This window comes from Bombina bombina, chromosome 4 (genome assembly GCF_027579735.1).
Source record: "Bombina bombina isolate aBomBom1 chromosome 4, aBomBom1.pri, whole genome shotgun sequence".
NCBI lineage: Eukaryota > Metazoa > Chordata > Amphibia > Anura > Bombinatoridae > Bombina > Bombina bombina.
In genome coordinates, this window is record NC_069502.1 from 112,541,900 (window position 1) to 112,557,655 (window position 15,756).

The following is a 15,756-nucleotide window of genomic DNA, read 5'->3' on the forward strand; positions in this document are numbered from 1 at the left end:
TTATCTCTGTAAGCCAAACATTCACTGCTGACAATTCAATTACTTTATATCATTAAGAGGAAACCATATAATGCAATAATGAGATATGACTGCAGAACCCGGGGCAGAGGATGCGACTGCAGAACCCGGGGCAGCTAACCACAACTACTCTTTACAAATTCAGTAACTCAAAATCATATATAACTTTTCAACAGAGACAGGTCAATGCGAATAGTCTACCAGGCAAATGAGAAGCACATAAAAGTGCTAAAAAATGCTCTAATTTGCTAGAGCATTGTATTATTGCACTATTATTTGCACATAGCTATGTGTTTAACCCCTGAAAATTATTATAAACAGTTTAAGTCACCTGCAGAGCAGCAATGCACTACTGAGAGCTAGATGAACACATCTGGTAAGACAATTATAAGAGACATGTATAGCCACGAATCACAAGCTAGCTGAGTATATGTACATATACTTTTCAACAAAGTTGCCATCACACTCCAGTGTCTTGTTTGGTTTTCCTTTCCTAGTCATAGCAAATTCACAATAGACATTAAAAAAAAAATGTAACTTTAAAGGGACATTAAACACTATGAGATGGCAATATAAAATGATAAATTGTAGTGTAGTAAAAATAACCTCTACAATAAGCTTTCATTATTTATTTTGTCCCCTTTTCCTGAATTTCATGCTGAAATTGTAAGAATTTCAGTTCCTGTTAGAAATTAAAGTAGTACAGAACGCTGTTATATTTCACACAGCCATTGGCTGCACACTCTAGTGACTTATTTATAACTGTCCCTATTTGGCCACAGCAGAGAAGATAGCCTAAGTTACAACATGTCAGCTCCCATTGTTTTATAGATACTAAAACTTTACACCTAATTAAAGGGACACTATACCCAAACATTTTCTTTCATGATTAAGGTAGAGAAAACAACTTTAAACAATATTCCAATTTACTTCTATTACCTAATTTGTTTCATACTTTAGATATACTTTAATGAAGAAATAGCAATGCACAAGGTGAACCAATCAGAGGAGGCATCTATGTGCAGCTACCAATCAGCAGCTACTAAGCATATCTAGATATGCTTTTCAGCAAAGAATATCAAGAGAATGAAGCAAAATAGATAATAGAAGTAAATTAGAAAGTTGTTTATAATTGTATGCTCTTTCTAAATCATGAAAGAAAAAATTTGGGTTTCATGTCCCTTTAACTAATTAAACTTTAAAAAAAAATACACCTACATGTTATTCACAGACTAATATTTTCTATCTAGTACTTATTAGTGTTTAATGTCCCTTTAATGTTCCAGTTACTGATTAACCTGTGCTATAAAATATGACAAATTTATGTATTTTCTGTAGCTGAAAATAAATAGTAATTACATGTATATCACATCCACTGCAGTGTAAATGCTTTAATAAAATCTAAATTATATAATCTCGAAATGGACAAATAAGAAACGGCATATAAGCCTGAGATATTCACATATCGCATATGAACCAGAGATCTTCAGCTGAAACAATAGTTCTGTTGGACCCTTTTTTTTCTGTGTCATCTCTAGAACCACTTCACTTTTCCAAAATAGTTTAACCCTTAGTTTATTAAAGGGACATTAAATTACAAATTCCATAAAGAAATGCTTAATTATGTATACGTTTTTGAAAAGTACTTTAAATATTTAATGTGCCTTTTTTTCCAGTAATTAACCTCTGATGGTTGTGGGGGGTTTTTTGTCATTGTCCTCAGAGACTGGAGTGCACTGATCTTACAACATGCTACTCAGAGACTGCATGATGACTGCAGGGGCTCATTTATTTCTGTGCATATTTTGCCACATAAAAAGGAATAAGATAAATACAAATAAGATAAATACACTTAAGGCTTTTCAATGGTTAAGTCACTGCACCCCAAAGAAATGCAAACTTTGGTAACAAAATTGCAGTTTAAAATACCTTTAAACATTTATTTTATATGCAGCTATTGCACATCACACACAGGGCTGACCGAGCCCTCTCCCAATTATGACACAATGCATGTGGGGGCTCAGACAGACTTCTAGATTTCCCTGTGGTTAACCTGACCCTACGTCCAGTGGCAGGGTGACAAAGTCAGAGTGTTTTTTATTTCCCTACAATAAAACACACACTTTTTGGACTGCTGCGTTCTTGTCGACAATCTGGAAGTTATTTCTGTGTTTTAAGTGCCATCCTCATTATCTCATGTAAGTAGCAATAATTCTTCATCAGCTACACTGTTCCACTAGCTACATGCTTCCTGTTATTTGCTATTCCCTTATTATGGCTTCTAAATAGAATGTTACTAAACACATCTTATTAAAGGGATATGAAACCTAACATTTTCATGGTTCAGATAGAGTATGTAACTTTAAACAACTTTCTAATGTACTTCTATTATCAACTTGTCTTTGTTCCCTGTGTATCCTTTGTTGAAAAGAAGGATGCGGCCCAATCTCAGAAGCACTATATGGCAGTAGTTTTGCAAGAGCACTAGATGGCAGCACTATTGCCTGCCATGTAGTGCCCAGATGCCTACCTAGGTATCTCTTCAACAAAGAAGATCATCGGAATGAAGCACATTTGATAAACTTTTTTAAAATTGTGCGCTCTGTCTGAATCACAAAATAACGTTTTTGAGTTTCATATCCCTTTAATGTATACTACAGAAAATGTTTAATCTTTAGGTTACTTTTATAAAAATGAAGTGCTAACCATAGGACTAAATGAACATTTCACTGCAAAATGCCTTTAGTACAAAAAGTTTAGTTATATAAAAATAGAAACAGACTCATTATTCATTTTGCCCTCTATTTCTGTAATTTTACTTGCAAAATTAATAGATTTCCACTGTCCTTGGAAAAGCTGTAATGTTGGAAAAAATAAAACATGACCCTGCAAATTCTACACAGTGACTGACAGTATGCATATTGCATAGCTATTTAAATAACGCTAATGAAATGACAGTTTTAAATGGTTTTAAAAAGTATTTTGCTCGCAGGTCTTTTTAACAGTAAATTATAATAATAAATTAAAATAATAAATAAATTATAATAATATTTACTAGAACATTCACCGGATTTATAACATAAGTAGTCAAAATGTATTTTTTAATCAATCCTGTGAGTACTCTGGTTACTGTTAACTTATATGTAAAATTTATTTTGCACACAGAATTAATAAAATGTGACATTAACTTTTTACTCCCAAAATACCAGCTCATAACAATAGGTAAAAAAGAACATAAAAGTGATCCAGTGGTGACTCCGATATCAGGAAGAGCGAACAAGTACTTCCTCATTTGTCATTTCGAAAAGTCCAATAAGGCCTACTATAAAAGCAAGAAAATTTAAAAAACTAGCACAATGAAACAGGGATTTGCTGAAAATAAGATGACATTCTAGTGCTTTAAAGGGAATACGTCTTTATTATTCACTTGGGCAGATGCAGATCTATACTTGCTCTACAGAAATTCATGTAGACAGACATGATTTAACCTCTGTAAAGCAATCTCCAGTCTAGCACTTTTGTGACAGCCAATTACCTTTCAATACAAACCCAGCTCAAAATTTGCTACCAGATCTTAAACAAAAAAATAATAATGTGTTTCCTACAATGAGTTACAGATTCCCAAGAACAGAAATACAAGAGGCAAAAAGAAAAGCAGGAGTCCAACTACCCAGCAAATCCAAAGCAGACCTTGGTTCATAATATTATAACTAAAAAATGAAAATTATTATAAATCATCGCTGCTGTTCGGGATATTTTATGCAGTCAGCCGTGCCAGTTTCATGCACTTTCCTAGAGACAATAATAAACGTTGAATAAAAATGAGAGAGGCTAAAACTGACACAAGGACTGAGCCATGAACAGAGAGTACTGTCAAATGCTAGCTCTGCACTCCATATGCTTTAACAGTACAGAAGTCTCAGCTCATTCTGCATTTGTACTCTCTCCAAATCCTCATGAGTCAGAAAAAATTAAAAAGCTATATCCTTCTGGATGCCAGGAAAGGCCTTACCACGATCCTTTTGTCAAAATAAAATAAGGGAGAGAGAGAGAGAAAAGCCACAGTGGAAGGCTGTCCCACTTTGAGAGCTGTGATGTCATCAACCACATGATTCTGCCTCTCCAGTAACATTGCTTGCAAAAAAAAGGAGTTTTAAAGCTTTTGCTTTTTTGGATTGTGTGAATGCTTCATTCGCCTCACAAACAACCACAGAACCACAAGTGCGGTGCAAACTTTCTCCAGGAGGACAGTGCGGAGCCTCTGGTTTTTAAATGGTTAATCTCCGCAGGTCACTACCAACACTGAAGACCATCATTGTCAGTAAGTGCTCTTAAACCACATTATATGCTGTAATAACAGTCCCTCATTCTGTGTTTAGGGGAAGGGGGGTTAGGGTTAATTTTTCTTGCTCCCAGCTTTACACATCTGTATTTTAATGACTTGTTCTATCATACTATACTAGACAATGTAATAATAATGTCACTATGGAAATACTGAGCATGTAGTCTTACTACCCTGAATGACCACGGTCTGCATTTTCAGATTGAGGATTCCAGGGATAATTTTCGCTGGGACATACAAAAGCTGGCAGGCGCCAATAAGACTGCACGGAGGACTATGGCATCCAACAGCCTATTCAGTTCGGTCGCACCATGTCAGCAGAACTTCTTTTGGGGTAAGTACATTTCTGCTCCCGTATTACCAAATATCTGTTAATTTAAATACCCAGTTGCATACCGATAGTCAAATTGCAAACCCAAAATCGAACCTCTTGGTTGCTAAATGGGAGACCAAAAATATCAGCGCTGTAATTACGTGGCATGCCACATATTAACCCAAATCAGTGGAGAATACATTACCAGGAATATCACTTTGAGCCATCTTTTAACCTCATGGCTGCCAAAGAGGGCACAATGCATTGCCTTCTCGGCTATATCCCAATGACTTCTTTATTATAAAGCATCCCTGTACCTGTCATACCCATCTGAAAATCCTTGTTAGTATGGACTCTGTGAGGTAGAAAAGTTGCCCAAATCTTTACTCCAAAATGCCAGGTAAAACACCTGGAAAGGTATTTAAAAGCACTAGGGCACAATTATGCATGAAACAGTCTATTAAGACACCTAATCATTTCAGTGCACAGCTAAGTTGAATTGCCTTCCTACTTCCAGGCACCCTACTGTTTAAAGGAAATTAGGAAAAATAGGATTTAACCGCAGCAGTCCTAAAACACATCACTTCACTATATTTGATGCACTCTGAGCTGAGCAGCTACTTGGCAGTATAACTATTGAAAGCCCTGGGCAGCTATAGGTAAATTATTAAGGTACTGTGCCCATCCTGTCACACAGTCATTTAACCCAATGCTGGCAACAAACAAACAAAAACAAAATATCCAATTTAAAGTCTTACATCAATATTAAAAAAAGATATAAAAAAAGCAAAGAGCAGTAATGAAATCAGCCTTCACTTTTCAGTAGCAGTCTCACAGCAGCTAAACGATGCCAAATAAAGCTCAATTTCCACAGCTGTAAACACAGATGTCTGCATGAAATAGTGTAAATAAAATTAGTAGAAAAACAGAAAAAATAGAAATCTGGGCATATAAATAGCAAACTCCTATAAATGTGTCTTATTTAGCACAATAATCATACCCTTTCTCTCAATTACAGCATCAAACACAAAATGTTATCATTTTCTGAACAGTACTATTTATGTATCTGCCAAAAAACGAAGAGACGCTAGAATGAATAGTATACTGCTTGTATGTTTCCTTCTAAACATACAACAAAGTGTTAACAGTGCAAAGGACACACACACTCTGAGTGTGCAATGTGCACCACACAGACAATGGCACAACTCTGAAATACTCTTAGGTGTTTTTAAATAGTTTTGTTTTCCCTTGACAAGTAATTGAGATAGATCTGTATTCATTCTAGCAGAACTCATTCTTTGACAGGGATTTATGGCATGCTGCTAGCTACTAAACACTTACAACATTTTCTCAGTCCAGTCCATGAAGAGAGACTTGGTACAGCAATGTGTATTATTAGCTTTTCAAAGATACTAAACAAGCTTTTTCAAACAGACAGAATCCAACAGCTCCCTTTGAGATGAATACCTGGTGGTAGGAATCTTTTTTAGCCCTCCTACTAGTGAATTTCAATTGGTTGCCTAAAATCACATTTGAATATAGACAGCAGCAGTAGCATGGCACATGGCACAACTATAGCACAGAGCGTTTAGTATTTAGCTCTACCCTACCATACAGTTACAAGACGACTCTGAATTTTTGTTTTTTAACCCCTTTACTGGCAGAGATAACAGCTACAAATTACAAAGAAAAATGCTGTTGCCTAGGGGATACAAATATCAAAAATAATTACAAATATATATTATTTTACCAAAGTTCATCATCCAGTTTTCAGTTCTTTAAAAACAGAAAGTTTACAGAAATGACAAAGCCATAGGCAGCAGCTTGGTATCATGAGGAAGAGGAATATACATACTTGCAATCTGGGAAATAATTAGCTACATAAATTAACCATTAAATAGATCGTTTCTGGACCAAATCATCCCAGTGTTTATAGGAGGAAACATTTTACATTTATCTAAATAGATTTTTTTCTTTTATTTCTGCTGTAAGATTAGCATACATTTACCTGGCTTTAATTATATAATAAGATACTGTCAGGGACAATGTACCCTGCTGCTGCCCCTAAGTCATGTATTTTACATTTTAAGGAGAAAAGTGGTTAATAGCAGGAAGGTTTGGAATCAAACAAGATGGGTTTAAATCGTTTATAAGAAGGTGGTAACAGAATAATCAAAAAGTAAACTCAATATGCTTACTAATGGCAAATCAATATAAAGGATTTTATATGAATGGGCTAAATAGAAAAAGGACGGCAAACATAACTGAAAATTAAAAGATACGTGTGTGTGTACATACATGTGTGTGACAGAGAGAGAGTGTGTGTATATATATATATATATATATATATATAAATATATAATTATAGTGTATGATATTGTATGTGTGTATATGTGTTTATATATATATATATATATATATATATATATATATATACATACATACACACACACACACACACATACACACATATACATACACACACACACACACACATATATATATATATATATATATATATACATACACACACACATTTATAGATAGATAGATAGATAGATAAATAGATAGAGAGAGAGAGAGAGAGAGAGAGAGAGAGAGAGAGAGAGAGAGAGAGAGAGAGAGAGAGAGAGAGATACTACCCTAAAATTCAAGGTTAAAAAATGGCTACTTGGCTGGCGATTCGCTCATCACTTAAAAAATTATTAAACAGGGGTCTGTCTCCCTGAATCATCAAATATATACATCAAATACATACATACGATTCTCACACAAAATCATACTTAAATGAAAAAATCCACCCAATACATCTTATAAGAGCACACAAAGATATTTGACAATTCAAACAAGGCCACATGTAGATGAAAGCGCAATAGGCCCAGTCTGCTCTATGTATATTTTTCCTGTCTGTCAGCCTTTTAAATCTGAGCCTTGGTTTATTTTTGTTATACCAACTGGACTAATTGTTGGGCCTACTTCTGAAAAGGAGATTGTAACTGATTAGTGTTGGATCAGTGCCGTATACTCAGCCAATGTTTGTCTAGAAGCAGAAAGATACCTCTAAGGCCGTCTTGTGTGTATTTGTAGCTAGTGCATGCTCAGGCTGTTCCTAAGCGGTAATCGCTAATTAATGCAAAAGACAATAGAGAAAAAGTATATTCTGTCAATCTTTGCACATCTGAATTTTTATTTTCTACAGCAGCTTAGTAGTTCAAATCATGGTTACCTGAGACATAAAGCCTATTTAAAGAGACATTAAACTCAAAAACAGAAAAATGTCATGTACATTCAATAATTATTTTACCCGCCATAGCAAGAGATAGAGAATAACGTATTATGGCTAAGAAAATGCCTTTAAAAGTTTGTTTTCTGTGCAATGGAGTATAGCTTTACTGATATATACTATACATATATTTAGAAAAAAAAATTGTTAACAAAAAAAAACCCAACCTTTTACTTAAATTTACTTTTAATTAAAAAAATATTATTTTTTTATTTTCATAATTGTGTTCCATAATGTATGTAAATGATTTTCTGAAAAGAAATGATGGTCATGATTTCTGGGGTGGTGGTGACAAATTGATATAAAATATATAGAGCACCGCAAGCTAAAGGAGAGACAAAATATTCTTTCTACTTACTTTATAACAGCAACTTTCAAGTTGTATATAAGAGAATAGAACATTCACAGTGATGGGAGAAAAACTAAGACTCTAACACTTATATTTCTGTGGAAGTACATTTGCACAGGAAATCAATACATTAAATCATCCGCTCTCTAAATTTTTAAACTGTCAGAAATAACCCAAAGAAGATATATACCCTTTTCACAGTAAGGTTCTCTGTAGGAGGAATAATTACTACCCCAAAAGCAGAATCGTTTGCACTACTAAAGCTGACATTATGTTACAATCTAATTGAGTATGGGTAGCAAGGGAAATATAAGGGCACATGCATGTAGTTATAGTCTGCAGATTAAAATGAAAGTATTTTCTTTAGGTCATCAGGTGTTTTAGTGGGAAGCAATTTACAGAGGCAAATGCAGACATGTGTGTATGTATGTATGTATGTATGTATGTATGTATGTATGTATGTATGTGTATATATATATGTATATATATATATATATATATATATATAGATAGATAGATAGATAGATAGATAGATAGATAAAATAAAAACTGAAAATAAATGTATTTCCTTTGGGTTGATGATAGTCTATAGCTTCATAACATAGGCTGGAATATATCTCACATGTTATGAAGCTATGGACTCTCATCAGCTAAGGAGGATACATACATACATACATATAAATAAAATATATGGATAGATATTAGTAAACAGACTCACAATCTAAGGGGCTAGATGTTGTATATTTTCCCTAATTTTAACATTGAATGGATAAGTACCCTTTTCTCCTGATTGGTAAATCATGTATCTTTCTAGATTATTAAAATATTAAAAAAAAACATTGAGTTTTAATATTTGGGTTAATATTTTTTGTTTTAAAAAGATAGATTTAATAAATTCATGACAAAACTGTTATATCAGTTAGCTGTCTCTTCAATGTAACAATATTATTTCTTATTTATCAAGATAAACATTTTGCTATTCACAAACTTTTTGCAAAAGAGCAAATAGATAAATAGATTTTTAAACACAAACATACCACCATTAGATACACATTAAAGACTTCTCAAACATAAGCTACATATTTAGATCAAACTTATTATAAATCAATATGAAGCTATAAGACTAAACAAGGAATAGACTATTAGTCATTTCACAGAAATTCTTCTGACAGCACTCTTAAGATAGATTTTATAATACATGGGCTTAATTTGAACAGATCTAATTGTAAAATGGTGAAGGACACACTGGTGTACAAATATAACAGAATTGCAGTCAACACCAAAACTCATTATAGCATCATTTCACAGCAGCAGCGGAAATGGTTAAATATAAGTAATGTAACAGAGAGGGAGCATAGTACTGAGATGTTATCAAGCCAGTCAAATTAATCCTTATTGAATAGAATCATTCACAAATCAGGGATTGCAAAACTTCAAAAACCTTCCAGCTACGCTAATCAATTGCAAGTCTTTTCTGTTCCTTCAAACCCCATGTGCTTTTAATTTTATAGCACCGGTGGTCTCACCATATTGTATTGGGGCTCAAATAAAAATCATGGTGCTTTGCAAAATGAATGTGCTTTTTCCCTTTTTAAATTACATATTTATTTCTAAGAATCTTATTTGTATAGACTGGCAATAATTGTAATGCATGTGCATCTGCTGAACCCGGTTAAGAGTTATATAAACATTTCAATTACACATGCAAGAAAATAAACGTAAAAATCTATGAAAGATTGTTTTTATCAGTTGAATTATTTTTTTTTTTTTAAATGAATGTATGTATTTTATATGACTAACAATACTTTATAGGGAAAAAAATACTAAAAATTGACTTTAAGCAATAAAAATAAACATCACCACTGTATATCACAAAAATTGAATGCTGAATAAAAATCTAGTGACTTAAATAAAATTTAAAAAATATATAAATAATGATATCGCACTAAACCTTGAAACTGTAAACTTAATATTGTGGTTTCATCTTAAAATTTAAGAAAGAAAAAAAAATCTACCATCTAGCATCCAAATTGTAATTTTCTATTACAACCCCTTGTTTGTAGGCAACTCTTTATACTCTCTTGCACAATTTTCCTTAATTAACATCCATTCTAATAAAATAACTAATGCAGATGTAATAACTAATACAGACATTGACAACATATTTCTTAAAATTCCTCTAATCATCAGTGCTTCATCTTACAAAAAGGTAAAAAAAAAATAATTGAAAATTCAAATAGTAAACGTAATAAGCTGACCCCTTATAATGAATAAAAAAGTGCATTTTATGTAAGAGATTTAAAAGAATTTTATTTGTTTTTAACTTTTTTTTGTTGCAGTCGTGTTTCTTATCACGAAGTTAAAAGTGAATTTTAACTGCATAATGAATTCCTTGTCTATTTAAAAGTATGCAGTATAAATAAATGATTGTTATAATTATGACCTGTTAGATTATTCAGTCTGGATACAACTGGTTATCACCTTCAGAATTAAGATTGGTGCTAACTTTAAACATGCATCTTACTGCAAAAATGAACTCTGTATGCGTCTCTCTAGGACAAAATTAATTTGTGTATATTATGAGAAAAAAAAACCATAACTGCTAACAGCCTGACAAATCAGAAGTCATTTTAATGACTTTACAATCTAAACTCTTTAAAACAAATAAAACTAATTGTACATTCAAATAGAACAACTTAACATCAACGAGATTTCAGTGCCAACAAACTGATTATTTCTGTGGTATGTGGCCGCTCCTGATTTTGACTAATTAACACAGTAGTTGCCAGAGAAACAAACCTCCAGACAGCTCAACATGTTTTATGTGATTTTCTTTTTATTCTGAAGTCATTGATGCAGGTTTTATTCTTATCTACTGTCATCAGTCACCCTCAGAATAGTCCAGATATCCTCTTTACCAACATGCGATACATGAGATGGGTTTGCAAATATTTATACAGTATCACTGCAGCCAGTCTTCTTTATGTTCAGTCCTTTAGCACGAACTTCATAATTAAAAATTGCTAAATATAGATTATATAAAGAAATATAATGTATGTCATTGTGAGCTTGTCCTGTTCCAGAGTTTAAAATCTTCTTCTATAAAAGACCCTTTGCCTACTCTGATCCCTTTTGTAACACTGTATCTAGTGTATTTTTAAAACACCATTCATTTTTAGATGTCATTTCATTGCAGAATTGCTACTGTGTAATGCTTAAAAGTAACAAAAATATATGATATAAGAGGTTAAAAAATTACATATTATATTTTGCAAATGTCTTACTAAGCTATTTTGCAGCAACGCCCCAATTATTTGTCATTTAATTTTCCCAGAAGCCTTTGGAACAGCTGCCTGCATGTTCTCAGGTGATCCCCTTTTTAAGTCAGGCAGAAGGAATACAGAGAGAGCAAGCTTCCTTCAGAAAACATGGTTTCTTTTACAAATAAATAAAAGACTTGCTACTCAAGAAGCTAAATGGTTCACCCCGGGAGAATGTAAACGATGAGAAAAAGGCTGCAAAACAGCTGTCATTTTGGTAGCAATAATAGGAGTTAAGGGAGACCTTCCGTGAACATATAAATATGCATTATGACAGTCATACATATTCTAGCACATGTCATGTTTGGAATAACATTATAAAAACCTCACGAGTGGAACACGCAGGTCTCTAATTTGAATGTTAAACCCTTGGGTGCCAGGGAGGGCTGCAACATATTGATATGTAATACACTGTCACATTCTTCATCAGCCACATGCTCAGTGTTAAATATTCCACTGTTAACCTTCTCAAAAGAGTGACAACCATGCTCAGCTGGCAGCAGATATGTCTCACTTCCACGTTGCAAGGGAGTGAAGGCTTCAAAACACTGCAGAGGATTCTCCAAACTCGCACTTTCATCAACAAGACATAAATCTGATGCTGCTCTGATTTCTCCAGTTGCCTCTCCAAAAAAGTTAATATTGTAGAACATGTGATATAAAATTTGTATTGTTGCAGTAAAGTTTTTTTTAAAAAAAAGATCTCACTGACCTCAAAGCTTGACTTACATTGTCAGCTTTTAAAGGGACAGTCTAGTATAAATTAAACTTTCAATATTCAGATAGGACTTTTAATTTTAATCAACTTTCCAATTTACTTTTATCATCAAATTTGCTTTTTTCTCTTGGTATTCTTAGTTTAAACTAAAACTAGATAGGCTCATATGCTAATTTCTAAGCCTTTGAGGGCTGCCTCTTATCACAGGCTTTTTAAATCTCTTTTCAACACAAAGAGACAGAAAGTACAAGTGGGCCATATAGATAACACTGTGATCAGGCACAGAAAGTTATTTAAGATCTAGCACAATACAATGCTAAATTTAAGACAATAGATAATAAACAGTCACAGTCATGTGATCAGGGGGCTGGAAGAAGGTTCCTAGATACAAGGTAATCACAGAGGTAAAACGTATATTAATATAACTGTGTTGGTTATGCAAAACTGGGGACTGAGTAATAAAGGGATTATCTATCTTTTAAAACAATAACAATTCTATGGTAGACTGTCCCTTTAAGTCTTTAAAGTGGGTTGACTAGGTTTCACTTTAGGTCTTAAACACCTCATTTAATACAGATCCAACTGAATATTCATGTGTAAAACTTATCTTGCAAATGCCCTTCTCAAACCATAGATCCACATTCAGTATTCTTTTTCTTCCGTACACATAATGCAGAATGTATCTTGTAAAGCAGGTCATGTAACATTAGTATTTACGTAGTATTGGCCATACCAGTGCAGAAATACAGTTTTCAACTCCATAGATTAGATATATGACTCGGACATCAACCTATATGTAAAATGATCTGGGTGTCAGACCACAATATAAAAATAAGCAGTATTAATATATGTTACCGGCTGGAAAAGCACTCAACCAATTACCGTTGTGTCTCACTATTTCAAAAAGATGCATATGTGCATGACATATTTATTTATGGTCACTGACATCTATCAAAATCTTAGCAATTAACAGCCATGGTCACTGCTTTACAAATAAACAATAATAATCACATTTTAGTTATTTGATATAAATGACAAATTCAAGAAAATTTGGTCTGTAATGTTATCTAAAATGGAAACAAATATACAGAGATCAAATTTCAGTTTTCCATATTCAATATTCTAAGAATACATCTGATTCCTAAATTGTCCAGTTGACAGATTCACATTTTCCTTTAGTGACCTCAAAGAGTTAAGCTTTTGGGGGGTTTTCTACCTTGCATTCACTAAGACCATAAGTGTGCCAAACCATTGTTTACTTATCCGTCTAGGTCCGATATCTTATATCTGAATCCACTTTGTGGTTTCAAAAGGAGAAAGACACTGTGGCTTCCAATGAAAGCCTTTCATTGTTCAGTTTTGTAATATGAATAAATAAAAATAAATAAAACGTAGTTACAATCACAGAACATAAAAACTCCGGTTCTGCTCATTCAAAAGGGCATCACTGAAAATCTATACAAAAGTCACATTATTAGCAATGAACTTCTTTCCAGTAAAATAAATGGGGAACTGGCTGCTTTTGATCATCTTCTTGCTGTCTAAAGGCAGTTTTATGCCTACAATTATTTTCTTGCCTAAGTATTTCTTCTTTTTCTGTATAAATGAGATGGAAAAATAACACTATAGTATACTAGCCAGGGGAGAGAAGAGATTAGTTCACAATGTTAACTAAGGAAAAAAACTAATCTCTTACTTATCCACTTCAATGTGTTACTAGTCCAGCATTAATGGGAATCCATCTACTTCTAAAGTTGGTTAAAAAAAAGGGAGCGCAAAAGTAACACGGGATAAGAACACTTTACCTGAGTAGGTCATTAATCAGTCAGTTTCATTGTAAGGGAATACATGTAATGTAAAGCACCTTCTTGCACATTGTCACTTTCATTAACACAAGCGAAAGGGTTCATCTCCAATAATCAGTCGATGCTCACACTGATCCCAGATTGCAACTTACCACTTGAGATAATTATACACATAAGAGTGCAAAAAAAAGGGGGGGGGGGTCCGATGCACTAATTGTAATACATTAAAAACACACATACATATAAATATACACTGTATATTATAATGAGTATAATTTGATATTTTCTTTTAGACCTTCTCACTACTAACATATTTTACTGTATAACCAAAGTTTGTACAGGGGTTACAGAAAAGTGTGTGTAATTTATCTGATGTTACTGACCACCTAGCTAAAAACAATTGCCAGTATTAAGCTAAAATGAGCTAATATTAAAATGCTTCAATGTTTATCGTTTAAATAATCATCAAATAAATGTATGTTAAATTATGCAATTTTTGCTTTGATAGTTATAATATTAGAAAGTATTACACCGCTTCAACCTGGCTACTGTATGTATGTATATATACATACACACACACACACACTTTGTATATATAGATAGAAATCAAAAGTAATCATAATAAAAATCATTCAGCTAAAGCCCTTGATTAAGGAATGTGTTACTACGCATTGGGTTAATTAGCGTGAGCTGCACACTGCCAATCTGACACTTTCAGAGTAAAATGCCTGTTCAGCAAAATGTGCTCCCAAGAAAAGGGGAAACAAAAAAGTGTGAAAACAATTCAGAAACAATTATTAACCAGGAACTCTGACAAGAAAAAACACACGTTTTCCTAAATCCTAATATATGATCAGTTTTCTAAAACAACCCTTCTCTCCAAAAATAGCAAGTATGTCTGAAAAGTGCAGTCATTTGCATTCATTAACATCCAAAGATATTAGACACCCAAGTTGTTTTCTTCTATATTACTTTTATGGATCATATAGTATTACACTCTAATACAAGAACAGCCTCTTACAGCTTTGTAGAACTAGCTGTTACACATTTAATACCCAGTAAAACCCTACAAATCCATCACAAACAAGTGATGGAATACATAAAGGGACGCAGAGAACGCAGCCAGTCATTATCACGTCTTCCTGATAATGACTGACATTACTCATGTATAGAGAGTGATTTAAATGTCATTAGTATAACGGGATGGGCTATGAATTTATTAATGTTGTGCTCACAAAAGGCTCTATGCGCCGCAAGTGAAAATACTGCGTTTCATTAAAAGGGAGCTTTTTAATCACTGCCTACCTGAGTTTAACCAATATTATGAACTGCTATTAAAGCATGAATACTTTATTGCACCCCACCCTGTGTGCGCTGTATAAACATCCTCTAAGCCAAGTATTTCAACTGTTATAAAGAGGTGTTAAAACGAGGGTAACTGTAATAGGATTTAATGGGGTAAGGTGCCAAAACAAAGGAAGCTGTATAGTTGAGGGTAAATGCATAAAAGTGTAGAAAGGCAGAGGAAAGAAAAAATGGGAAAACGGGAGGGGGATTCTGTGCTAGGAGAACTTTCTAAAAAGTGAAATGCATCATTATAGGGTAAAA

The 15,756-nt window shown here is 33.4% G+C and overlaps 2 protein-coding genes across 3 annotated transcripts in view; one reads left to right on the forward strand and one right to left on the reverse strand.

The window, feature by feature from the left end:
• The window catches only part of SUPT3H (SPT3 homolog, SAGA and STAGA complex component), a 1,388,329-nt gene that overhangs the window by 1,306,820 nt on the left and 65,753 nt on the right, over positions 1-15,756 (reverse strand). The gene's annotated exons all lie outside the window — the stretch shown is intronic.
• RUNX2 (RUNX family transcription factor 2) overlaps positions 4,328-15,756 on the forward strand; it is a 287,535-nt gene continuing 276,106 nt past the window's right edge. The window contains exons 1-2 of the mRNA XM_053709598.1: positions 4,328-4,339; positions 4,562-4,694. Of these exons, the coding sequence (XP_053565573.1) occupies positions 4,637-4,694 (58 nt within the window). The 5' untranslated portion in view covers positions 4,328-4,339; positions 4,562-4,636. The remainder of the gene's footprint in view (positions 4,340-4,561; positions 4,695-15,756) is intronic.